The sequence below is a fragment of the Saccopteryx bilineata genome, chromosome 1 (genome assembly GCF_036850765.1).
Source record: "Saccopteryx bilineata isolate mSacBil1 chromosome 1, mSacBil1_pri_phased_curated, whole genome shotgun sequence".
Taxonomy (NCBI): domain Eukaryota; kingdom Metazoa; phylum Chordata; class Mammalia; order Chiroptera; family Emballonuridae; genus Saccopteryx; species Saccopteryx bilineata.
The window spans coordinates 142517013-142541425 of NC_089490.1; the positions used below are offsets into that span (position 1 = coordinate 142517013).

Sequence of the window (24413 nt, forward strand, 5' to 3'; positions counted from 1 at the left end):
CCGGTCTTGGCGCCCACTTCTGGTTTCTCTGCCCTTTGGCACACCCACCCCAAAAGGGAAACCAATTTGACAAATCTTGTTTCTTAAAGTCAAACGTCTTTTTGAGGGTTTTACATTTGGATGTCCTGTTTCCTTTTATTGCCATATTTGAAGGGTTCAATGTGTAATAAGCGTTTTAATTTGTACTATTGTTGCCCAAATTGTGCCAGGGACTTTGGGCGGAAGGAGGGTAGGGATGAAGGAGGGAGAAAAGAGCAAGCATCCCCAAATCTAAACGACTAATCTAAACGGCTCTGGACAAAGGAAGTCTCAGTGCTTGTATTTCCAAGTTCTACCTGAATGGGGAAGCAAGCGACTGCCCAATTCTCCAGTCCAGTTCACCCCTTGGTATTCCAGAATTGGATGTCAGTGCCAAAAAAGAGGGATGGGGCCTGACCTGTGGTGGCGCAGTGGATAAAGTGTCCACCTGGAATGCTGAGGTCGCCAGTTCGAAACCCCCTGCTTGCCTGGTCAAGACATATATGGGAGTTGATGATTCCTGCTCCTCCCACTGTTCTATTTCTTTCCTATCTCTCTCCCTAGTAAAAGTGAATAAATAAAATCTGGGGGAAAAAAGTGAAGCACACAACAACTGAAATGAAGAATACATTATTTAAAAAAAAAAAAAAAAAAAAAAAAGAGGGATGGGGGCCGCCAGCTTTATCAGCTGCCTCTTGGGACAGAATCAGCTCCTCAGAGAGGGACAGGACAGACTTAACTGGAGAAACCTGTTCTCCTCGAGCCAACCCAGCATCTTTGGAGCTCCTCTCTGTCACTTCCAAGGCTGTGTGCCCTGGAGCAAGTGTCTTGACTTCTCTGTCCTTCCTTTTCCCCATAAAATGGGGATGGTGATAACAATAATGGCTAATACTTTAGATGAGTTTATATGGGTCATCTCATTTACTCTCACAGTAGCTCTATTACATAAACCATCTTGATTTTGTTCCTTTTTTTTTCCCAGGGACAGAGAGAGAGTCAGAGAGAGGGATAGACAGGGACAGACAGACAGGAATAGAGAGAGATGAGAAGCATCAATCATCAGTTTTTGCTGTGACACCTTAGTTGTTCATTGATTGCTTTCTCATATGTGCCTTGACCGCGGGCCTTCAGCAGACCGAGTAACCCATGCTGGAGCCAGCGACCTTGGGTAACAAGCTGACGAGCTTTTTGCTCAAGCCAGATCAGCCCGTGCTCAAACTGGCAACCTCGGGGTCTCAAACCTAGGTCCTCCGTATCCCAGTCCGACGCTCTATCCACTGCGCCACTGCCTAGTCAGGCCATCTTGATTTTGTAGGTAGGGAAACTAAGGCAAGCTATAATCAGCCTATGCTGAGTGTTCCATTCTTGCTTTTGTCATCACACTATGATGTCCTCCATTGTAAATGCAGGCAAATACTGTCAAGACAGTATTTCTCAACCTTTTTTCCTCATTATTACCCCCTAAAAAAGAATACTTTAACTTAATTTTAATTTAATTTAATGAGAGAAGTTAAATACTGATGAGTAAAATTATGTCAGGGAGCGTAGACTTTGGAGGGCCACAAGCCATCAAAATATCTAAAGCTTTTTGGCCTTACCCCAAACCAATTTTTGTCTATTTGTGGTTATTGCCCTCATTGATAACTTACCGTATTTCCTCATGTATAAGACACACACACCTTTTCTCCAAAAATTTGGGGTCTAAAAACGGGTGCATCTTTACAGTGGTTGTATATTTTTTAACTTGCATTTCCCACTTTTTTTGCACTTGTTTTTGCACTCATTATTGAAGACAGTGATTCATCATCAGACACAGATGAGGACAAGCTAATGGATGGGAGTTTTGACAGTGATGAGAAGTTGTATGAATTTTATGATGAACAAAACTTGAGTTCAATAACTTTATATACATTAATACATTTTTTTTTTTTAATTTTGGGCCTCAAGATTAAGGTGCATCTTATACATGGGATCACCTTATACATGGGGAAATATGGTATGTTCTAAGAGGAAAGGACACATGGGGTGTTTCCCCATTTGGGGATATTATGAATAAGACAGCCATTACAGATTTTTGTGTGGACATAAGTTTTCATTTTGCTAGGCCTGCCCAAGAGCGCAAGTGCTGGGTCATATGATAGTTGAATGTTTTTATTTTATTTTTTGTGGTAAGAACACTTAACATGAGATCTAGCTTCTTAAGTGCACAATACATTAATGTTGACTATAGGTACAATGTTGTGCAGCAAATCTTAGCGCTTATTCATCCTGTATGCCTATTGATCAGTTAAGTCCCATTTTTTTTTTTTGCATTAATGACCATTAGACCTTCAGAACAACTTTAGTACCACATGGTAGGCAGTAAAGTAATTTTTTAAAATTTTTATTTATTCATTTTTAGAGAGGAGAGAGAGAGAGGGAGAGAGAGAAACAGAGAGAGAGAAGGGGGGAGGAGCTAGAAGCATCAACTCCCATATGTGCCTTAACCAGGCAAGCCCAGGGTTTTGAACCGGTGACCTCAGCATTTCCAGGTCGACGCTTTATCCACTGCGCCACCACAGGTCAGGCATAATTTCTATCTTATAAAACAAAGCTCAGAGAGGTCATGTGACTTGCCTGAGGCCACAGGGCAAGTGAGTGGAGAACTGGTATTTGAGCTGGGTATGTTTGCAGCTTCTCCACACCCTGCCTGTTTCTGGAAGGTATCCCCCTGGCGGTGGCAGATGTGGTCTGAGGCTCTGTGCCCTCCCACAGCTCTTTTCCTTGCCCTGGTGTCCGTGGACATACTCAGGCTGTTGGCCAAAGAGCTTGGCTGTAACTTGAGTCTCACCCAGGCTGGGGGTGAAGGGGCGGGTGGGCAGGTGACAGCCAGGGCAGGGAGATTTTCCCAGACACTGGTGTGTGGCAGCCTGGCAACTGCGTGGCCGTGAGGAGATTGGAGGCTTCTGGAGCCTGTTCTTGGAGGTGGTCTTCACCATGGGCAACAAGCAGACAGTCTTCACTCATGAGCAGCTGGAAGCATATCAGGTTGGAGTGGTGGTTGGGGTTCTCAGTGGGTTTGGCTGCCTTAGATTCCTGGTCTGATGAATGGGGAAAGGACCTTTCGATCTTGGGTGTACAGTCAACAAGGGTTCCTGTGTGCAGCATCAACAGAGATGAGCATAGGGTGATGGGGAGAGGAAGGAGACTCCCCCCCAGGAAGGGTCTGGGACAAGCCAACATCTCTCTCCACAGGACTGCACCTTCTTCACGAGGAAGGAAATCATGAGGTCAGTCTGGGGAGGAAGGGAGGAAGACCTGGAAACAACTTTCTATACATTGCTGGAGGATATTTGCAATTTGACAGGACTCAATGCTTCATGGAAGAGTGCTAATTAATGGTCAGTAGATGGAGGCAGTGATGGAGAGGCTGAGAAGTCACATCTTGTCATATTGTCACACCTCTAGGCTAACAAGCTTGGGCTTTTTCCCAAGGGTGTCAGGGAGCCTTGGAGAGCATGTGAACAGGGGAGAGACGGATCAGCAAGTTAGAAGGTCTCCCCTGAGGCCAATGTGAAGAGGCTGGGAGTGCAGAGGCAGAGGCCACAGCCAGTCCTGAGCTATTGCGTTGGCATTAAGATGAGGGTAGCGGTACACATCCTGCGGCTGCTGCAAGTGTCTGGTATGATCTGTACAGGAATAGATGGCTATCCCACACCATTGCTCGGCCCAGGTGCCATTGTCCAAAAGCCCTGACCCAAGAACTTGGAGCTGTGAAACCCAAGCTGACCAGGGTTTGGCTGCAGAGTGATCAGGGCCAAGGGCCTAATTGTGTGGGCATGGGACATCCATTATTGATAGGCACACCTTTCACAATGAAGCCCCATTGTCTGGGTGAGGACAGTTTGCAGGGTCACCCTGACCATGATGATCAAATTTCTGATGGGGAAACTGAGGCTTAAACTGGGGAGGCTGATCCTGGCTTTGAAGATAGGCCGATTCCCAAGGAGTTTGAGAACTGAAATTTTGTCTGTCCCAAGCTTCTAACTTGTTAGACAGACTAACCAAGGTTCACAGGGAAAGAGGGACTTGCTCAAATCCATACAGAAACCCAAACTCAGGCTGTTCCCTCACAGAACCCAAATAAGGAACTGGGTGGTCATTGCTGAATTCCACATACTCCCTCCTTAAGTCCTAGTGATCATATGACCCCGGGGCTCCTGTCCCCTTCGGAGACAGTCCCTAGAAGATTGGGGGTCTCTAATTCATCAAGAATGGTCTCTCCAAGGCTGCTGCTCAGTGTGCTCTGGTGAAGGTGTGGCGTCACCAGGTGGGGTCATCAGAGTGGAGAGCTGCTGTCCCCAACTAGCTAGCATGTGTGGCATTTGGTGTTTTCCAAAATGCATTTCAGCCACCCTTTTGAAAAACTTGACTATTAGCTTTTGTCTCTGTTCTTCCCAGTTGAGGAAACCTGGCTTCCCATGACGGAGGGAAAGAAGAAAAATGTGAGGATGCAGGTCTTTAGAGGCATGGTCTCGCCAATAATTTGATGATGTCCAGAAATTCATAGGGTGGCTTAGATTCTCTATATACTTGCTGTAAAATCACCTTGCCTTAAGTACTCTTCTGCCAACCCCATCTACCTGGTGAGCTCCTACTCGTGCTTCAAAGCCCAGCACCAGTGCCTCTTCCTTCAGGAAGTCCTTCCTCCTTCCTCTGGCTTGCTTTCCACATTCTGGTCTCCCTGAACTCTGGGGCCCTCTCTCTACCTTGGTTGTGACCCCAGGGAGACAGAGGTGCCTATGTGTCTGAAGACTGGGCCCAGGGTTGATGGCTCTTAGGAACTCCGCATCTTTCAGTATGGAGGGAGCAAGTCCCCTCCCTCCCATCATCTTTTAACCCTTCACCGCATTTCCATCTTTACATCAGGCTCTTCTATCGCTATCAGGACCTGGCCCCGCAGCTTGTCCCCCTTGACTACACCAGCTGCCCTGACGTGAAGGTGCCGTATGAGCTCATCGGCAGCATGCCTGAGCTGAAGGTATGCTTGGGCAAGGGGACATGCAGGGCAAGAACAGGAGGGATGTTCTTTCTGCATTCCTATGAGATGAGTGTTGCAATTATTCACATTTTATGGATACAAAAACAAGTTCAGAGGAGTGAAGACACTTGTTCATAGTCATAGAGCCAGGATGTGATGGAGACAGGATTCAAACCTGGGGTAGTTGGGAGGATGAGAGGATAATGCAGGTAGAGGGCTTAGCACGAGGCCTATTCAAGGCAATTACCCAGGGAACATTAGTCCATTTCATAGTAAGAGCAGCTAAATGCAGGTTCTTCTCAGCTGGATATTGAACACGTGTTTTGTGCCTCTGAAGGGGACTTGAGTGAATGTGCATAGAAATATTGTATCACAAGAAACAAAAACCTCATTCAAGAGGGAAGGTTGGGAACTGGTGAAAACAAGTATTTCGAGGATCGCAAAAGCAGAAATCACCCTGAGCATAAGCAAATTTGATTAAGATCATTGAGTCTATAATCTTCACACAACATCAGGGTGGTTAACTCTTTCATGGACCAGCACAAAGTTTCTGACAGATGGGTCCACGGACCAGCAGTTGAAAAACACTAGACTAGATCACATGAGCAAAAACTAGAGGAGCAAGGCTAGCGGCAGGTACAGCTGGAACCAGGGTCTCTTAGGATGGGCACAGAAATCTCCTCCCAGCTCTTAGCTCCTTCCAGGAAGCAGCTTCAGTCTCAATCAGCCCTTTCTCTTGAGGTAGTGGAGGGAACCCCTGGCGCCCAGACTTCCTCCTAGCAGCTCTGCAACCAACAAAAAGCAGGTCCCTTTTCCCCAGTTTTTCAAAAAACATTCCAGGGGAGCCTCTGGTTGGCCAGTTTAAGTCACATGCTTATCCCAGAGCCAATCACAGCTGCCAGGTAAATGAAAATCTGTCATTGTCATCACCTGGTCATGTGGCTGCCTCTGGAGCTGGAACCGTGCTCAGACTACAGGGGCAGAGAATGGAGGTGCCTGAAGGACTGTCCAGGGACCATGCGAGGGAGGAAGTCTTGGTGGGAGGTACTTGGAAGTTCCCAGAAAGGTGGGTGCTGAGAATGAAAGCACGTGGAACCTGAGACCCTAGTCAGGAATGGCTTCCCTGCCTCTTGACCCCAGGACAACCCATTTCGTCAGAGGATTGCCCAGGTCTTTTCTGAGGATGGGGATGGCCACATGACCTTGGACAACTTCCTGGACATGTTTTCTGTGATGAGTGAAATGGCTCCCCGTGACCTAAAAGCCTACTATGCTTTTAAAATCTATGGTGCGTGCAGGGCCCAGCATTGGGGGTGGGGCGGAGTGCTGTGCAGTGGGGAGTGGGAACAAGACCAGTCCCAGGACCAGGGTGCCCTGCTGTCCCGTGTCTCTCCAAGACTTTTGAAGCCCAGGTTGGCCCTTACACCCAACCCATACCTCCCGACCTCATTTCCTTGCTCACTCCCTTCCAGCCACACTGGCCACGCTCTTCCTCCAAGACACCCAACTCTTTCTGCCTCTAGGCCTTTGCCTCTGCTGTATCCTCTGCCCCAAACACCTTTCCCCTGGCTCTTTATTTTGAAATCTTGGTCAAAAGTTGCCCCTTCCAGTCATTCTCCACCCCCCATTCTTTTTCTAGTATGGAGTAATGCTGCTTAATTTCTTGTTCATTGATCTGTTCATTTCTTGTTGACTTTCTGAGTAGACCCAGGGCAGCAACAGTGTCTGCTTAGTTCATTGTCTCCCATGCCTGGCACATAGTAGGTGCTCAATAAATACTTGTTGATGAATGAATGGAAGAAAATGTGTCAGTGCCTAGCACACAGTAGGCACTTAATAAATACTTGCTGAGTAAGTGAATGAACGAAAGACATTTATCATAGTGTCTGGCACAAAGTAGGTGCTCAATAAATGCTTGTTTTGTTGTTGTTTTTAGAGAAAGAGACAGACAGATACGAACAGATAGACAGGAAGGGAGAGAGATGAGATGCATCAAGTTGTTGTATCATCACTTTAGTTGTTCATTGATTGCTTTCTCATATGTGCCTTGACTGGGGGGCTCCATCTGAGCCTGTGACCCCTTGCTCAAGCCTGCGACTTTGGGCTTCAAGCCAGTGACTTTTGGGCTAAAGCCAGTGACCTTGGCGTTATGTTTATAATCCCATGTTCAAGCCAGCGACCCTGTGCTTAAGCCAACGTCATTGGGGTTTCAAGCCTGGGTCCTAAGTATTTCAGTTAGACGCTCTACTTGTTGGCCACCACCAGGTCAGGCATAATACTCGCTGAATGTATGAATGAATGAACTTGTCCCTGCCTAATTCCAAGCAAGACCCAGCTTTTCTCTGGGGGTGTGTGTGTCTTTGTTCCCCTCCAGTACCTCAGTTTCCTCTTCTGTAGCATGGCAATAAGATTTGCCCATGCTGGCCCAGCCTGCCTGCCCCCTGCTGTCCGCCTACCCTACATCCCCATCCATCCTACTGCACAGACTTTAACAATGATGACTACATCTGTATGTGGGACCTGGAGCAGACAGTGGCCAAACTGACACGAGGGGAGCTGAGCGCTGAGGAGGTGAGTCTGGTGTGTGAGAAGGTGCTGGATGAGGCCGATGGGGACCATGATGGGCGTCTGTCCCTGGAAGACTTCCAGAACATGATCCTGCGAGCGCCAGACTTCCTCAGGTGATACTCCTTGCTGCCACACAGCCCATTTCCATATATGGGAAAGGATCTTATGGGGGTAGTTCACAGACTGCCTCTGCCATAGTTCCTTCCTTTCTTCTTCATTCATTTATGACCGTGGGAAACGTTCTGAACCTCCCTGGCCTCAGTCCCCACATCTTTAAAATAGGGATAATGAAAGACTCCATGGGCACCTTCTGTGGGTGGTCACAGGTCTTTGGGTGGATGGAATATGATGGATTTCAGCCCTCACTTGCCTAACATTTTTCAATGAACAGACCGTACAACTATACTTGGCAGCCCTGGGAAGATCTGAGTCCACCACCTGTTTTTTGTACCTCCAATGAGCTAAGAGTGGTTTTTAAATTGCATTTTTTAATTTTCAAATTTCATTATTATTTTTATTGAGAAAGAGTGAGAGAGAGAGAGAGGAAGGGAGAGAGAGAGAGGAAGGGAGAGAGGGTGAGAAGCATCAACTCGTAGTTGCTTTCACTTTAGTTCATTGATTGCTTCTCATACGTGTCTTGCCTGGGGCTGTGCCAGTGTTCCCTTGCTTAAGCCAGCAACCTTGGGCTTTTTATGCCAGTGACCTTTAGGCTCAAGCTGGCAAGCGTTGGGATTGTGTGAATGACCCCTCCCTCAAGCCAGTGATCCTGCCGATGAGCTTGTGAAGTCGGGGCTTTGAACTGGCAACCTCAATGTTCCGGGGTGACGTTTTATCCACTGCACCACCACCAGTCAGGCTAAATTGCATTTTTTAATGGTTGGGAAATATCAAAGAATAATAAAACTCCACAACACATAAAAGATATGAAATTTAAATTTCCAGGTCCATCAATAGCTATACTGGTACACAGTCATGCCCTTTTGTGTACACGCCTATGGCTACTTTCACGTTACAAGGCAGAGTTTAATAATGGGTCTGTGCAGCTGTTATCGTCCCAGACCACTCTGTGCAAAGTTGGAAATATCAACTATGTGGCCCTTTCCAGAAAAAAAGTGGTTGACCCTGAGTTAGTAATGGAACGAATTTAGAGCAGTACCAAGCACAGAGTAGGTGCTCAGTAGCTGCATACTGTGGTTGTTGGTGTGGCCGTTATTATTGCTGGTGTCCTTACATGCACAGAGGGCCTCCTTTCTCTACCCTAGATAAGCAAGGCTGGTCTCCTGGCAGATGGACACATGATAATGACACTGGGATGACGAAGCACCTTCTGTGTGTCCCACTCTCGGCCCTGAACACAACCTTATGAAGGAGGGACAGCTATTATCCCCATTTCAAAGGGGAGTAAACTGAGGGCCAGCCACCCACTCAGAGTCCCACAGCAAGTCGGAATATAAACTGACTCAAAGAGATGTGCTCTTAACCCCTGGGGGGAGGCAGTCAGGAGGGCCATAGCCAGGGGCTTCTTGAGGGCGGGGATCCATCTTCCCACATGACTCCTGGTCTGCCTGGCAGACTCCCAGCAGGAGTGCTGGGGGGGGGGAGGGGGAGATGCAGGAGGACTGCCCTCTGCCTGATGACACTGACTTCTTTCCCCTCTGCACACAGTACCTTCCATATCCGCATCTGAGGACACAGAGGCAGAGGAGCTGAGCCAGAGGGGGCAGGCTGACCCTCACCCCACTGTGGAATCTAGGTTCTGGGAATAAACACGTCACTGAGTCACATTTGCTGGAACGACACATTTTTTACCTTAAACCTGGTGGATGGAAGGGAGGAGAATTGGGCTCTCATCTCTGCTTTCCCTGTGTGAGCCTGGATGTGGCTGCACTCTCTCTGGGCTACCATCTCCCTGACTGTACAAGGAAGAGTCTGACTTCTAGATCCCTCTCCATGGTGCGGGCTGAAGTGCCTTGCCGTGGGTCTTGGTGTATAGAAATGGGGTGTGCAGATGAAGCATGCTGTCCCCACTCCAGAGGCCCCAAGGCCAAATCCTATGGCAACTGCTCACATCCCCTGAATTCCTCGAAAGGGCTGAAGGTTTAAACTCCTTGCTTATTTATTCAAACTGAGGGGCTGGCAGGAATGTCATTCACTGAGATGGGCACAGTACTTTACAGTGTATGAGGCACCTGCCTCTGTCATTACATTGGATGCCTGTGACATCCCAGCAGGGTGGCTAAGGACCAGTCACACTTCATCCAGAGGAAACAGAGTGACTTGCCCAAGACCATACCTCAAGTCATCTACAGAGGCAGATTTGACCTTGGGCCCAGCTCACTGCAGATCCCCAACCCATACACTTTGTGGGTTTGGGGTCCCCCACACCCACTCTATCAGCAGTTACCCTAGGGGCCCTTCTATGGCCCCAATCAGTTCAAAGAGTGTTTTTTTTGAATGGGGCAATTGAGAGCAGCTTCAGGGAAATTCCCAGATACCCCCACTGTGTAGCATTTCTTTTTTTTTTTTTTCATTTTTCCGAAGCTGGAAACAGGGAGGCAGTCAGACAGACTCCCGCATGTGCCCAACCGGGATCCACCCGGCATGCCCACCAGGGGGCAATGTTCTGCCCCTCTGGGACGTCGCTCTGTTGCATCCAGAGCCATTCTAGCTCCTGAGGCAGAGGCCACAGAGCCATCCCCAGCGCCTGGGCCATCTTTGCTCCAATGGAGCCTCGGCTGCGGGAGGGGAAGAGAGAGACAGAGAGGAAGGAGGGGGGGAGGGGGGGAGAAGCAGATGGGCGCTTCTCCTGTGTGCCCTGGCCAGGAATCGAACCCGGGACTCCTGCATGCCAGGCCGACGCTCTACTGCTGAGCCAACTGGCCAGGGCTGTGTAGCATTTCTAGAGAGCCCATTGCCACCCTAAACCCCTACTGTACACCAAAGCCCCAGGGTTTATGCACATCCTGCTGCGTCATCCCCAACAACAGGGACTGTGCTTCTCCCCATTTTTCAGATAAGGCCCAGAGAGGTATAATGACTCAACAAAGGTCACACAGCCTTGTAGCTCAGGATCCCCACCTCTCAAATCCATCCCAACCACGGCCTTGGGCTGTCTCTCCCTTTTTAAAGCAAAGGACACATTTGCTTCTCCTAAAGCTGACATTGGTGTCCGGAGTGCTTACTGTGCACCAAGCTCTCACAAGTCTCATCTGATCCATGTGAGGACCCAGGAAGAAGGTGTGTCCATGACTGACAGCTGAGCCTGGGTGCCGGGGATGTAGGGAAAAGGACTCCAAATGACGTGACTTCCAATCATGGCACCGACACCCAGTGGCTTGGTGACTTTGACCATGCTTCTCCTCTTCTCTAAACGTCAATCTCTAAAAGGTGCATAAGGTGCCTACCTGATAGGCCTGCTTAGAGGCATACAAGAAATAATGAACACAGAGGGTCTGGTATAAGGTTGACACAAGTAGGTGCTGCAACCCCTTTTGTAATTAACTATTATTATTATTCAAATACCCAGGTCACGCCATTGGCAATTGCAGGACCTGCCCTAAGCAATGTGTTTATTCTGTTTCTCAGGTTCCAGAGGGCTGGTGGGGAGAAAGCAAGGGGTCCAGGTGTAAGCAGCCTCTGGCAGCAGAGGCCCCAGAGCCAGGGCCAACCTCTTCCCTAGCAGTAGCCAGGGGCAAAGGGTGGTGGTGGGCGGTACTCCTCAGGCAGACGGTCCTCCTGGGGCTCTACCAGGACCTTCGGCTCCTGTTTGGACACCTGTGAAGACAGGGCCCTTGCTACCGCTTGGTGCCATCCCCTGGTCCTTGATTTCACCTCGCTCCAGCTGGCTGACCTTGAGGCCTCCTTGGAGGAGTTATCTCTGTCTCTCGGACCCTGAGGCTGTGAGGAGCTTGCAAGTGATGTGGACACAAAGGGGTCTGTGTAGCTGTTATCGTCCCAGACCATACTGTGCACCCTGGCCCTTGAGCTGTGAGTTACCTCTGATAGCTCCGAATCCTGGAGTGATGACAAGCTCCTGGCTGCCAGGTGGGATTTCAACTTCTGCTGGACCTGCTTGCCTGTCTGGGGGAGTATCTTGAGGTTCCTCCAGAGTTTCTGGCAGGCCTCCTCAAGAGGGACTCTCTGAGGGTGGAAGGAAGCAGCTTCCTCCGAGGGCACTCTGTCCGTTTGTTTGGATGGCTTCCTTCCCTTTAGCTGATGGGATAGGACCTGCGTTGCTGAGGCCTGAAACAGAGAGTAGGTGAGACTGTGGCTGAAACTCTAAATCTTCCCCAGAAATTGGGATCTAGGTTCCACCAGATACACTGGGGCAGAGAAACATCCTTGGGTGGACCCCCAACCTAATCTCATGCCCCATCCTTCCCATTTCGGTAAATGACCTCACTAGCTCCCTCAGGAGTCAGCAAACCTTTTCTGCAAAAGGCCAGGGAGCAAGACTTCCCACTTTGCAGGCTGTATAGTCTGTCTCATTACTCAGCTCTGCTGTTGTTGAGACAGTGGGTCTGGGTTCCAATAAAACTTTATGGACACAAAAATCTGAATTTCATCTAATATTCATGAGCTTTGAAATATATATATATGTTATTAAGTGAGAGGCAGGGAGGCAGAAACAGACTCCCACATGTACCCCAACCAGGATCCACCTACCATGTCCCTTACCAGGTGATGCTCTGCCCATCCGGGCCACTGTTCCGTTGTTTGGCAACTGAACTATTTTAGCATCTGAGGCAAAGCCATGGAGCCACCCTCAGCACCCAGGGCCAACTTTGCTTGACCATTCAGGCCATGGTTATGGGAGGGGAAGAGAGAGAGAGAGAGAGAGAAAGAGAAAGATAGAAAGATAGAGGTGGGGAAGGGTAGAGAAGCAGATGGACACTTCTCTTGTGTGCCCTGAATGGGAATTGAACCTGGGACATCCACACACCGGGCTGACGCTCTACCATTGAACCAGCCAGCCAGGGTGCAAGCCATGAAATCTCATTTTTCTTAATCATTCAAAAATATAAACATGCCCTGGCCAGGTAGCTAAATTGGTTAGAGCATCATCCCCATATGCCAGGTTGAAGGTTCAATCCCTGATCAGGGCACATACAAGAATCAACCAACAAATGCATGAATAAGAGGAACAAATCGATGCTTCTCTCTCTCTCCCATCCTCTCTCTAAAATGCAAAATAAATAAACGCCATGCTTAGCTATAGGCCATACGGAAACAGGCACTGAAGTGGAGGTGGCCCTCAGGCCATAGTTTGCTGACCACTCATCTACCATTGTTGAGGTCAAGAGTGTTCACAAGTAGCAGATGCTGTTGATGGCCCACCCAGATCCTCTTTGTCCCCAGCACCAGGGGCCCTTCTGCCTGGGGGCCTTCTCTGGCCACCAGTGCCCACTGTGTCCACATGGCAGACCAGAAGTGCCAGACAATCAAAATCTCCTAGGAACAGTGCTCGGCCAATGGCTGATGGAATTTGGATAAATACCCCAGCTCCCTCATCCCTAAGTGGTGATAACTCAGGGGGGAGGCAGACAGGAAACATGAAAACCCAACAATAAACAAGATTTTTCAAATTTCAAGAGTGCTCTGTTACAAATAAACAGGATGATGTGATGAGGAAAGCAGGGTGGGGGAGGTACTTTAGGTCTGGAGATGGGAAGGAGACACTTGAACTGATGGAAGAAGCCAGACATGGGAAATCTGGGGCATAGCATACAGCACAGCACATGCAAAGGCTCTGCAGTTAGCTTGATGTGGTGTAGAGGGGCTGAAGCTGGGCTAGTGATGGGCAGGAGGAACTGAGGTCACAGTCTGGATTTTAATCTTGATCTGATCTTCATTCTAGGAAGTTGCCACTGGCAGCTCTTGGCCATCCTGCTCCTGACCCTCCCCCCGGTTGGAGGTGCCGGCTTTCTGCCACATACCTCGTTGGGTGCAGCCACCGGGTGGAAGGAAGCGTGCTGATGTTCCCTGGGGCCAGGGCTGAGGCTGGCAGCATCCTCAGCCAATGTGTTGTAGTAAAGGAACAGGTCCTCATAATCCACGTTTGCTGGATCCTCCTGCAGGACAGAGGGGGCCTGCAGCTGAGCCCCAAGGAGGCGAATAGGGATTGGGCTGGGGTCCCTGGACACTGGTAGTTGGGACTCAGGAGCTGCTCCACCCACAAACCTTGAAATGAAGCTGCCCCTCTGACAGCAGCTTCTGAGGGTCTAGGCCCCGCCCGCAGCAATCTGCGTGGGTCTAGGACACACCAGTAGCCCTTACAAGGAGGTCTCCCCTCTGCAGCCCCACCCATTGAGGCTTATCAGAAAATACGCTATTTGGCCCTGGCTGGTTGGCTCAGCAGTAGAGCGTCGGCCTGGCGTGCGGAGGACCGGGGTTCAATTCCCGGCCAGGGCACATAGGAGAAGCGCCCATTTGCTTCTCCACCCCCTCCTCCTTCCTCTCTGTCTCTCTCTTCCCCTCCCGCAGCCAAGGCTCCATTGGAGCAAGGATGGCCCGGGCGCTGGGGATGGCTCCTTGGCCTCTGCCCCAGGCGCTAGAGTGGCTCTGGTTGCAGCAGAGCGACGCCCCAGAGGGGCAGAGTATCGCCCCTTGGTGGGCAGAGCTTCGCCCCTGGTGGGTGTGCCGGGTGGATCCCGGTCGGGCGCATGCGGGAGTCTGACTGTCTCTCCCCGTTTCCAGCTTCAGAAAAAAAAAGAAAAGAAAAGAAAATACGCTATTCTTATAGATCAGTAAGGTTATACCTGGTACATGAAACCTTTTGAAAAATCAGCCTGGGGGAAACTAGAACCAGCAGGAATGGGGCTGTGGCAGGACAGGGACCATGAAAAGACAAAATCACGAGACTGAAGGCAACTGGTGAGATTAAAATGAGTGTGGAGGGCTTGGCCCCTGGGAGAAGAGCTACAGCTCACCTGGGTCGAACCCTCACCTGCTGGCAGGGCTGCTTCAGCAGCTCCCCATGTGGCCGCATCGGCTGCTGCTGGTGGAAGGCAACCAGGGCATCCAGAGAGGCGTGGGTGCTCTCCTCCCCAGGGATGACAAAGCTCCCATCATCCAAGAGCTTCACCATAAAGTGGCGGCAGCAGTTTTGGGCCCTGCAGAGACACTGCCAGGGCTGGGACACCCCACTTCCCTCATCCCGTCCGCACCCCCCTCCCCCACCCGTCCTTGAAGTGGCAGCGTCACGGCTGCAACCCAACTGCCCAGGTTCCTATGTAAGCTTCTCCACTCATCAGCTATGTGACACTGGGTAGGTGACTAACAGCACTGTGCCTCAGTTTCCCCACCTATAACAGGGGGGCTGTGAAGACTGACATCAGTTCTTGTGAAGATGAAATAAATGACTGCAGGAGAAACGATAGTGACAATTTGAGTCAGGCTGTGTGCCTAGCACACTGTGCCAGTAACGAATAGGCGCACTTATTAATGGACTACTATGTGCCAACTATGTTTCAATCCTCACATCAAAACAATTTTAACATATTCCTATGTTAGAGATGAGGACTTTGAAGGAGGCACAGAAAAGCTGAGTAACCTATCCAAGGTCACACAGCATATAAATAGGATAACCAAGCCTTGGAGTGTGTGGCTCAAGTCCTAAGGATTTTCCACTGTGTATAATTCTGTAATGGAGCCATTGGATTATTTTATTTTATTATTCCTTTGGCCTGGAATCCTTTTGAAAAGTAGTTTGTGCTCCTCTAACTGGGAAGCCAGATCAGGCTCTGAGGCCTCCAGTAGCTGGACTGCCCTGATTTTCCAACACATCCTCCTTAGTGGAGTCGGAGTGTTGCCAAGTACATGGTGGAAGGGACATGGGTGGTTAGGGAAAGGGCAGTAGCCACTCTCAGGCCCCAGCAGCCCCTGTTCTAAGACCTATCATCTTTGTTACTACTGGACCCAAGTCTGCTGGTTACAGCCAGACCTGCAGCTGCTCATTTTTCAGCCAAATCTGTCCAGAACTTCATACTGGTTGCTCTCTGAAACCTGTGGTATGAAGCACCCCCTTTCCCCTCCAAGGAAGCCTGGAGCCCTCCTGCCCCTGCCCTGTCCCCTAGCCCAGGCCTTACTTGTAGGAGAGTGTGTAGCCCACGTGACTGTGACTGACCCTGATGAGAAAGGATCCCACTGGCTGTGACTCCAGCAAGTTCTCTGCATCCCTGGAAGGGTACACACAGGAGGGAGATGGCTAAGGCCCAGCCTCCCAGCACACTGCCCAGACCCTTCGTGGATTAGTCATACCAGGACTAAACAGATAACCTCAAACAAGGTTTTTCTTGGTTGTTTCAGACCTTGAGATATTCAGGGATATGATGTTCCCCCAGAGGTGGTGGAAGAGCTCGGATGACCTTGACCCCAGGGAGACCTCCCACCTCCCACAGCCCCTGCTTGCCTTCCCAATGCTTGAAATCCCCCAGGAAGGCACCTTTGGGTGGATCCAAGTATGACAGGTAATAAAGCAGTAACCGTTCCCAGATGCATTTGAGATCAAAACCCAAGTCTGCTGTTCATTCACTGTGTGACCCCTGGCAAGGGCCAGACGCTTTCTGACCTCAGCTTCTTCAAGGGGACAGAAAACGCTCCCTCCTAGCACCAATGTGAGGACAGACGAAATGCGTGCAATGTGAGAACTTCCACCTGGTATATGCTTTCAAAATAGTCACTATTAGTATAGCTGTCCCTTGAAGAGTACTGGTTTGAACTGCCAGCTCTAAGTGGATTTTAAAAAATAAATACACAAATTAGCTCTCTATTTGATCCAAGGTAGGAATCTGTGGATGTGGAAGGCCAACTATATACATGGAACTGCACCACTTTATAGAGGGGCCGTGAGCATCTGCAGATCCACTGGGGTCCTGGAACCCGTCCTCACTCATACCACAGAATGACTGTAGTTAAGTTTTTTATTTTTTTAATTTTATTTATTCATTTTAGAGAGGAGAGAGAGAGGGAGAGAGAGAGAGAGACAGAGACAGAGAGAGAGACAGAGAGAGGAGAGAGAGACAGGGGGGAGGAGTTGGAAGCATCAACTCCCATATGTGCCTTGACCAGGCAAGCCCAGGGTTTCGAACCGGCGACCTCAGCATTTCCAGGTCGATGCTTTATCCACTGCGCCACCACACGTCAGGCCTGTAGTTAAGTTTTTTTGTTTTTTTTTTTAAGTTTCTTTTTTTTTTTAATTTTTATTTATTTATTTATTCATTTTAGGGGGGGAGAGAGAGATAAAGAGAGAGAGAGAGAAGGGGGAGGAGCTGGAAGCATCAACTCCCATATGTGCCCTGACCAGGCAAGCCAGGGTTCCGAACCGGCGACCTCAGCGTTTCCAGGTCGATGCTTTATCCACTGCGCCACCACAGGTCAGGCTGTAGTTAAGTTTTTGAGAAGTCAAAAGTTATAAAAAAATTTAGACTTGGTGCCCCTAAACTCTGTACTGTTCAAGGGCCAACTGTATTACTACCAATTACTATCATTATTTCTACTATTTTATGGGGTTTGCCGAGAGTAATCTAGTAGCTGTGGGGAGCTACTAGCTTCTGTGAGGAGCCTTTGGGCCTGTGTTGTTGTTCAGTACCGAGGCCACTGACCACCTGTGGCTACTGAGCACTTACGATGTGGCTGGTCTGAATCAAGACATGCTTCTAGCATACAGTACACACCAGATTTTAAAGACTCAGAATACAGCATAGGGAATAGAGTCAACAATATTGTAATAACTGTATATGGTGTCATATACTAGACTTACTGGGGTAATCACTTCATAAGTCATGTAAATGTCTAATCACTATGTTGTGCACCTGAAACTAATATAACAATTGTATATACATAATTGAAAAAATGTTTAATTATAAACAAATAAAAATATACTTACTACAAATAGAGGAATATACATACTGTGTCATGAATGATTTTTTAGTAGTAATTACTTGTTGAAATGATAGTATCGTGGATATACTGGGTTAAATAAATGATGTGATTAAAATGAATTCTACCTGTTTCTTTTTGCTTTTAATATAGCTACTAAACAATTTAAAATTGCAATGTATGGCTCATGTTATATTTTACTGGTACACCCCAGAACTCAGAAACCATGTCCAATCCTGCCTCTTTGTGGCTTTTGCAATGTTCTCTCAATTTCCTGAATGCCCAGGGTGGCAATAAGTGTCCTTTTTTCCATTTTTTTTTTTTGAGCCAGACCCTGGAGTGACTAGGTGAGTGTGTTCATCTCCTCAGAGCTCAGTCTGATGTAGAAAGGGCATGTTAGCTATACACCTGAGGGACTGAGAGCAGCTGTTTGGAGCTCCGTGTTAAGAGGATTTTGAGACTGCATCCGGCCATCATTGGTTGGTGATACCTGGCCTGGTGAGGGGCAGAGGTGGGGGCTCTGCCAGGTCCCTGGCAGTTCTGGTCTGGTGGCCACTTGGATAGAGAAAGCTAAGGTCCAGAGAGGGAAAATAACTTGCCCAAGTGCACAAAGCAAGTGCACAGAGGAGACAAGATTCAAGCCCAAAACTCCAAAGCTCTTCTCATCCTGTTAACACACTTAGGTGAGAAGAGCCCAGAATTTGACAGTCAAAGCCTGCTCAGGGTGGGGGCAGACAAAGAGGGTGAAAAGCATGGGGGAAGGCATGGGTGTGTCCTTACAGTCTGGATATGGCACCATGGAACCACAAAGGGACTCCTCCTTGGACCAGCTGGTCCATCTGCGTCTGCACAAACCAGTCCAGTCGTGGGGGCAGCGGTGGGGGCAGCTTTCTAGCCTCTGTCATGACCTCCTGAGGGGCAAGGCATTACCTGGGGGCAGGAAGGTAGAGACAGAGTCAAGCCTGGTCCACCTCCCATCTTTCTCCTGTTCTTGCAGCTCATGGTGCCTTCTATTTGGAGAAGTCCTCCAGGCTGAACAGAGCAACAAGCTTGAAACTGGCTTGTGTTTCATGAACACCTACTATGTGCTGGCACTTTAGGTACATTCACTTATTGACTCCTCACAAGAATCCTCCAAGGATAATAAGAATAATATAATAAAATAATAAAAGAAAATACTAAGAATACAAGGAAAAAGAAAAAAATCTGAGGATCTGAGGATTTCCCCCCCCTTTTATTCTTATTTCATTACTGCAAGTGTTGGAAAGTTCTCTTTATAGATACATGTATTTAAGTTTAAGAACTGAATTTATTTAAATACTAAGTAACTACCAATGTCTCTGGAGGCATGTGGAGATGGCAAAATGATAAATGAATGAATAAAATAGTAGACACTCAGTGGATGCCATAAAGGGTTGCCACAATTGCATTAAACACCACAGAGATGTGGCCCAAACAGTTGCTTCCTGCCACCAATGTTGCCAGGCATGGTGGCCACAGATGGCACTCCTATAACAGGTCAGGTGCATGGTTAATTCACACTCTTTTTTTTTTTTTTAGCATGCGCGTATACACGCATGAGGGGGGGAGGAGAGAGATGAGAAGCATCAACTCGTAGTTGCGGCACCTTAGTTGCTCACTGATTGCTTTCTCATATGTGCCTTGACTGAGGGGCTCCAGCTGAGCCAGTGACCCCTTACTCAAGCAGTGACCTTGAGCTCAAGCCAGTGCCCTTGGGCTTCAAGCCAGTGACCTTGGGATCATGTCTATGATCCCACTCTCAAGCCAGCAACCCTGTGCTCAAGCTGGTGAGCCTGCACTCAAGTTGGCGAGCCTGTGCTCAAGCCAATGACCTCGTGGTTTTGAACTTGGGTCTATGTTCTCTCCACTGGGCCACCACTGGTCAGGCAATTCACACTCATTCTCAAAAATTTTAAGCTCAGGTGCCACTGGACTTCGTGAGCTAATGACACAGAACTAGAAAACATAGGAAAAAAACAGTGCCAATTTGCAAAACAGTATGAAGTCAGTGTAAAGCCAAAAAGAGGGTTGACACCACATACTCATCCTAATTCTGTCCCCAAACTGCTCCCCTCCCCCCACCGGCCAGATCAAATTTTTCAATACTGCAGAAGGTCACTGTTATCAGGTCATTTCCACAGAGACGGACCCTGTTGACCAACCCAGTCAATATTTACTTTCTCCTTCCAGAAGACAGATAGCAACCACATCCTCCAGGCAGCGGCCCAAAGGAATTCTGGGGCAAGTGAAAATAAATCTACTAAGAAATGTTTAAAAGGCAGGTGACAAAGTGGTTAAGAGCCTGGAATCAGATCCTGGGTTCAAACCCCATTTCTCCCATTAGCTGTTGAATGATTTTGGGCAAATCAATTTAATCTCTCTCTTTTTTCTTTTTAGTGAGAGAGAGAGACAGACAGTCAGAAAGGGACATACCGGAAGGGAGAGAGATGAGAAGCATCAACTCATAGTTGCGGCACCTTAGTTGTTCATTGACTGCTTTCTCATAGGTGCCTTGACCAGGGGCTCCAGCTGAGGCAATGACCCCTTGCTCAAGCCAGCGACCTTGAGCTTCAAGCCAGCGACCACAGAGTCATGTCTATGATCCCATGCTCAAGCCAGCAACCCCGTGCTCAAACCGTTGACCTCGGGGTTTCGAACCTGGGTCCTCAGCATCCCAGGGCAACACTCTAGCCACTATGCCACTGTCCGGTTAAGTTAAACTTAACCTCTGTGCCTAAATTTTCAAGTGCAATTTGGAGGTAATGATAATATTTACCTGGTGTAGTGGAATTCCTGATAGAGTGTGTGTGTATGTTTTCCTTTTCTGTACTGCTGAGTGTCTGACTTAAACTTTGATTGCTGAGGCACCCGTTTCAACAATAGCAATCTCTAACAATGTTGCAGGCCACACGGCTAAAGAGCCAAGCTGCCTTCCCCCACAGAGGGGACTTTGTTTTAGAACTCCTGGTTGATTTCAATGACTGGGCCATTTGGGATACTTGCCTGTGTGCACGCTTGCTCTCTCCCTTCGACTTCACTGGGAGGTCCCAGGTATGCTATATATACGTTCCCTGTCCTTAAGTAATAAATATACCTTAATTTTCTTAAAGTGTCCTGATGATTATTGCTGAAGGGCATCTCAAAATCATCACAAGAATCACAAGGGATGGTTCAGTCACAACATCGCTATTGATTGGCAGAGACCAGCACAAAACACCTGTATGTATAACAAATATTCACCAGTCCCTTTGTGACCCACTATGAGGTAATGTTTACAGACTTGTTCTTTCTAATACCTGGAAGAACTCCTACTTATACTTCAAGATACAGCAAAAATATCCCCTCCTCCATGCAGCTTTCCTCCTCTTCCCCCATACAAAAATCTGGACCCTTCTATGTCCCCCACCTTCCCCACAGTTCTTGCCTCCGGTCTGGGAAGGCTTTGTGGAGCTGCAGGGGTCTCTGTGGCTGGTTCTATCGCCCCATATTAGGGGTTCCAGGGTCTGGGTGCAGGGCCCCCAACACGGCCTGGAGCTGGGTGGGCACAGAGGAGGGTACCGGATGCTGCTGAGGAACAGATGGTTTGGCAATGAGCAAAGCCATACTAAGTTTCATGTTTCTGACCCTGGCGTTGGGGCCTCCCCCATTTCCTCATCCCCAGTTCCAGCCCTAACAGTAACCTTGTTCTCCCCCAAAACTGATCAAGTTCTGTTTTCTCTCCACACCTTTGCACATGCTGTTCTTTGCTAGGAATGCAATTTCCCCTGCTCTAGCTCTATTTTCCAGTGGTCACCTCCTGGTGCCTCCGGAAAATTCCTCATGCATCTCTGGTTCCCGCCAGCCCCATCCATCCCTCTGGCCCAGCCTGCACCATCTCTGACTTCCTGAGGCCTGGGATGGGGCTGAGACTCTCAGGAGCCCCAGCCTCACTCAGCATGGGGCAGGCAGAGAGGTGGGCATGTGAATGACTGAGGAGTCCCCATCCGGGGAACATACCTGGCAGACCCTGGATGGCTGAGGCCCTCACTCTGGCTGTGCACGCGCCTGTGCCTGTAAGAGACTGTGTTTCGGTTCAGAGTCTACACGTCAGCAGGGCGGGGTCACTGCCCCTGGGTGGTTCCTGTTTCCTTAAGCAAGTGAGCCCTGGGGCGGGACCAGGAGAAACCCAGTTGCCCTCTGCACTCCAACAAAGTGCAGAGCTACCGGTGGAGGGGCACCCTTGCTCTACCCAGACCTGGACAAGTCTTTCTTGAGCACCTTTTGTGTGCCAGATCCTCAGGGCAGAGAGGAGACCCAAGACAGGCACAAGACCCATCCTCCCAGCATCTACAATCTACTGACCAATGAAGAGGAGTTAGAAATTATGACTGTTGCTCCAAAGCAAACAGCAGGTCAGGAAGTGGGGACTGGAGTTGCAAGGACTCCCAGAGGGGGCCTAATCTGTAGGAAGGGGCACCTGGGGGCAGGAAGGAGTCAACTTGATTGGGAGGGTGTTGCAGAGAGAGTGCTCTAGGTAGAGGAAGCCGCACAAAGGGCCGGAGGCAGGTTGGAGCCTGGACAGGATGAGCTTCCCTGTGCACACAGGGCCATATTGTGACTTCTGTAAGAACATATACCCAAACCATTTAACACTATATTTTATGACTGCATTGACATCATTATTACATATTCATTATTATTGTATTTTTTTTCTGATTTTGAAAAACTAAAACATTTTGGGGGCCCCTACACACATTGTGGGCCCTAATCATGGGAACCTATGTGTAATGAATCAGCCAGCGCCACATGTGTGCTGGCCACCCCCATTAGGGCAAAACCACTTCCTCCTCCTCTTCCCTCAGAAATGGCCCCAGCCTCCTGGTGGAGCTGAGAGCCTCCCGCAGGCTTTATCACCCTGGCCCAGCTGGTTTAGTCTCATTGCAGGCTCAGGCTCAGGCTCAGGCTGGGTGCCTCTGCCACTCTCTGCTCTATGGAGGGGGGATTGTCTGGAGTCTGAGGGTCAACAACCTCAAGCAGAAGACACAAGGAACCCATTTCTCACTCACCCACTGTGTGGCCTTGGGTGAACTGCTCAACCTCCCTGGGTCTCAGTTTCCTCATCTGTGAAGTCACATGACAATAACCCTTCTTAGATAGGAGAGACAACATTCAGGCAGGTAGCAGGGGGCTCAGTTAAGAGTAATGATATCAGGCCTGACCTGTGGTGGCGCAGTGGATAAAGTATTGACCTGGAAATACTGAGGTCGCCGATTCGAAACCCTGGGCTTGCCTGGTCAAGGCACATATGGGAGTTGATGCTTCCAGCTCCTCCCCCCTTCTTTCTCTCTCTCTCCTCTCTCTCTCCTCTCTCAAAATAAAAAAAAAAAAAAAAAAAAAAAAAAAGGGTAATGATATCAGGGCTCTTCACTGTGACAATCTGAGGCCTTTGTGTCTGGCTGGGGGAGATGCAGGCTTGGGTTCCAGACCTCCCAGGCTGGGCAACCTTGGGCAACTCACTCCATCTCTCTGGTCCTCCATGACTTCCATAGCCCAATGGGCTGGCTCTGAGCATCGATGAGGAGGAGCAGTGCTGTTGGGGAGGGAATCAGAAATGCTCAAGCAAATCTTGTCATTTAGAAAGCCTGGTCATGGGGGTAGCATTTGCATGGAGTTCAGTTTCTAGAAACATGGGCTTGTCAGTCCACCTCTGGTCCAGCCCCGAGGCCCCACCACAGAGGGCTCCACCCTGACTGCCCAGACCCGCTTGGCAGATGTGGTCTCTCCTAAACTAACGTCCTCCCCAGAGAGTGCCACAACAGAATCACCCCCACCCTGTGCCTCAGTGAGCAGTCCTGGAACCAGTGAATGGACAGGTGGTCCCCAGAAGAACTTCTGGAAGGGGGCCAGTTGGGAGATCTGGGGTTTGGACTCTGAAGCCCTTTCCCCTCTAACTCCAGGTTTGGACTTCTCACTGGAAGCCTCAGCTGGTGATTGGGATTTCTTTTTTTTAATTTTATTTTTCTGAAGCTGGAAATGGGGAGAGACAGTCAGACAGACTCCCGCATGCACCCGACCTGGATCCACTGGGCACGATGCTCTGCCCACCAGGGGGCGACGCTCTGCCCCTCTGAGGCATTGCTCTGTTGCGACCAGAGCCACTCTAGCGCCTGGGGCAGAGGTCAAGGAGCCATCCCCAGCGCCCGGGCCATCTTTGCTCCATTGGAGCCTCAGCTGCGGGAGGGGAAGAGAAAGACAGAGAGGAAGGAGAGGGGGAAGGGTGGAGAAGCAGATGGGCGCTTCTCCTGTGTGCCCTGGCCGGGAATCGGACCTGGGTGATTGGGATTTCTAATGGCCCCATGTGGGGTGGATAGTCCTTGAGTTAAGTGACCACAATTTATTTCACTTTGGATATCAGGGGTGGGGAAATCAGGGTCGGGTAGCTCCCACACTGAGGGGAAGACAAGGGTTGGATGTTACAGTGATGAGGTGGGAAGAGAGAGGGTAATGGGGGCTCTCTGAAGAGGCTGTCTTGGATGGGCATGACTTGATGGTAAGTGGGCTTTGCAGATCCTGGAGGACTTCCAGACCAAGGGTGTGGTCAGTGCAAAGGCACCAGGGCAGGGCATGGGATAAAGGAGAGTAAGGGAGTACAGGGGCTGGGGTGAGGTGAGTAGGGGAGGAGGGCAGAGAAAGGAAGAGGTAGGTAGGGTCACAGTATGCTAGAACTTGTGACCCATGGTGGAATGAGTTATATCTATGAGCTAGGGGTGACACTATATAATTTTTTTTTTTTTTTTTTTTAAAGAGAGAGAGGGACATACAAGAAGGGAGATGAGAAGCATCAACTCATAGTTGTGGTACCTTAGTAGTTGATTGATTGCTTCTCATACGTGCCTTGACCCGGGGGGGGGGGGGGGAGGCTTCAGCC

The 24413-nt window shown here is 49.2% G+C and overlaps 2 protein-coding genes across 7 annotated transcripts; one reads left to right on the top strand and one right to left on the bottom strand.

Annotated features, from left to right (window-relative positions):
• Positions 1-2441: 2441 nt before the first annotated feature.
• On the top strand, positions 2442-9293 carry CIB3 (calcium and integrin binding family member 3). Of its 2 annotated transcripts, XM_066270883.1 has the most exons (6): positions 2442-3045; positions 3253-3287; positions 4927-5038; positions 6179-6326; positions 7524-7719; positions 9272-9293. In XM_066270883.1, exons 1-6 carry the CDS (start codon positions 2995-2997, stop codon positions 9291-9293), a joined length of 564 nt encoding a protein of 187 aa, XP_066126980.1. In that variant the 5' UTR covers positions 2442-2994. The 2 variants fall into 2 exon arrangements, with proteins under 2 accessions (XP_066126980.1, XP_066126989.1); XM_066270892.1 differs by lacking the exons at positions 3253-3287; positions 4927-5038.
• Positions 8468-23064, bottom strand: HSH2D (hematopoietic SH2 domain containing). 5 transcript variants are annotated; one of them, XM_066270870.1, is made up of 7 exons: positions 21503-21596; positions 18266-18415; positions 15694-15783; positions 14553-14718; positions 13543-13677; positions 11603-11848; positions 8468-11380 (listed from the first exon to the last, which is right to left on the bottom strand). In XM_066270870.1, exons 2-7 carry the CDS (start codon positions 18388-18390, stop codon positions 11282-11284), a joined length of 861 nt encoding a protein of 286 aa, XP_066126967.1. In that variant the 5' UTR covers positions 18391-18415; positions 21503-21596; the 3' UTR covers positions 8468-11281. The 5 variants fall into 5 exon arrangements, with proteins under 5 accessions (XP_066126967.1, XP_066126957.1, XP_066126949.1 ...); XM_066270860.1 differs by adding an exon at positions 20601-20723 and having other exon boundaries at positions 8468-11848; positions 15732-15783; positions 21503-21583; XM_066270852.1 differs by adding an exon at positions 20601-20723 and having other exon boundaries at positions 8468-11848; positions 21503-21583.
• Positions 23065-24413: the final 1349 nt, after the last annotated feature.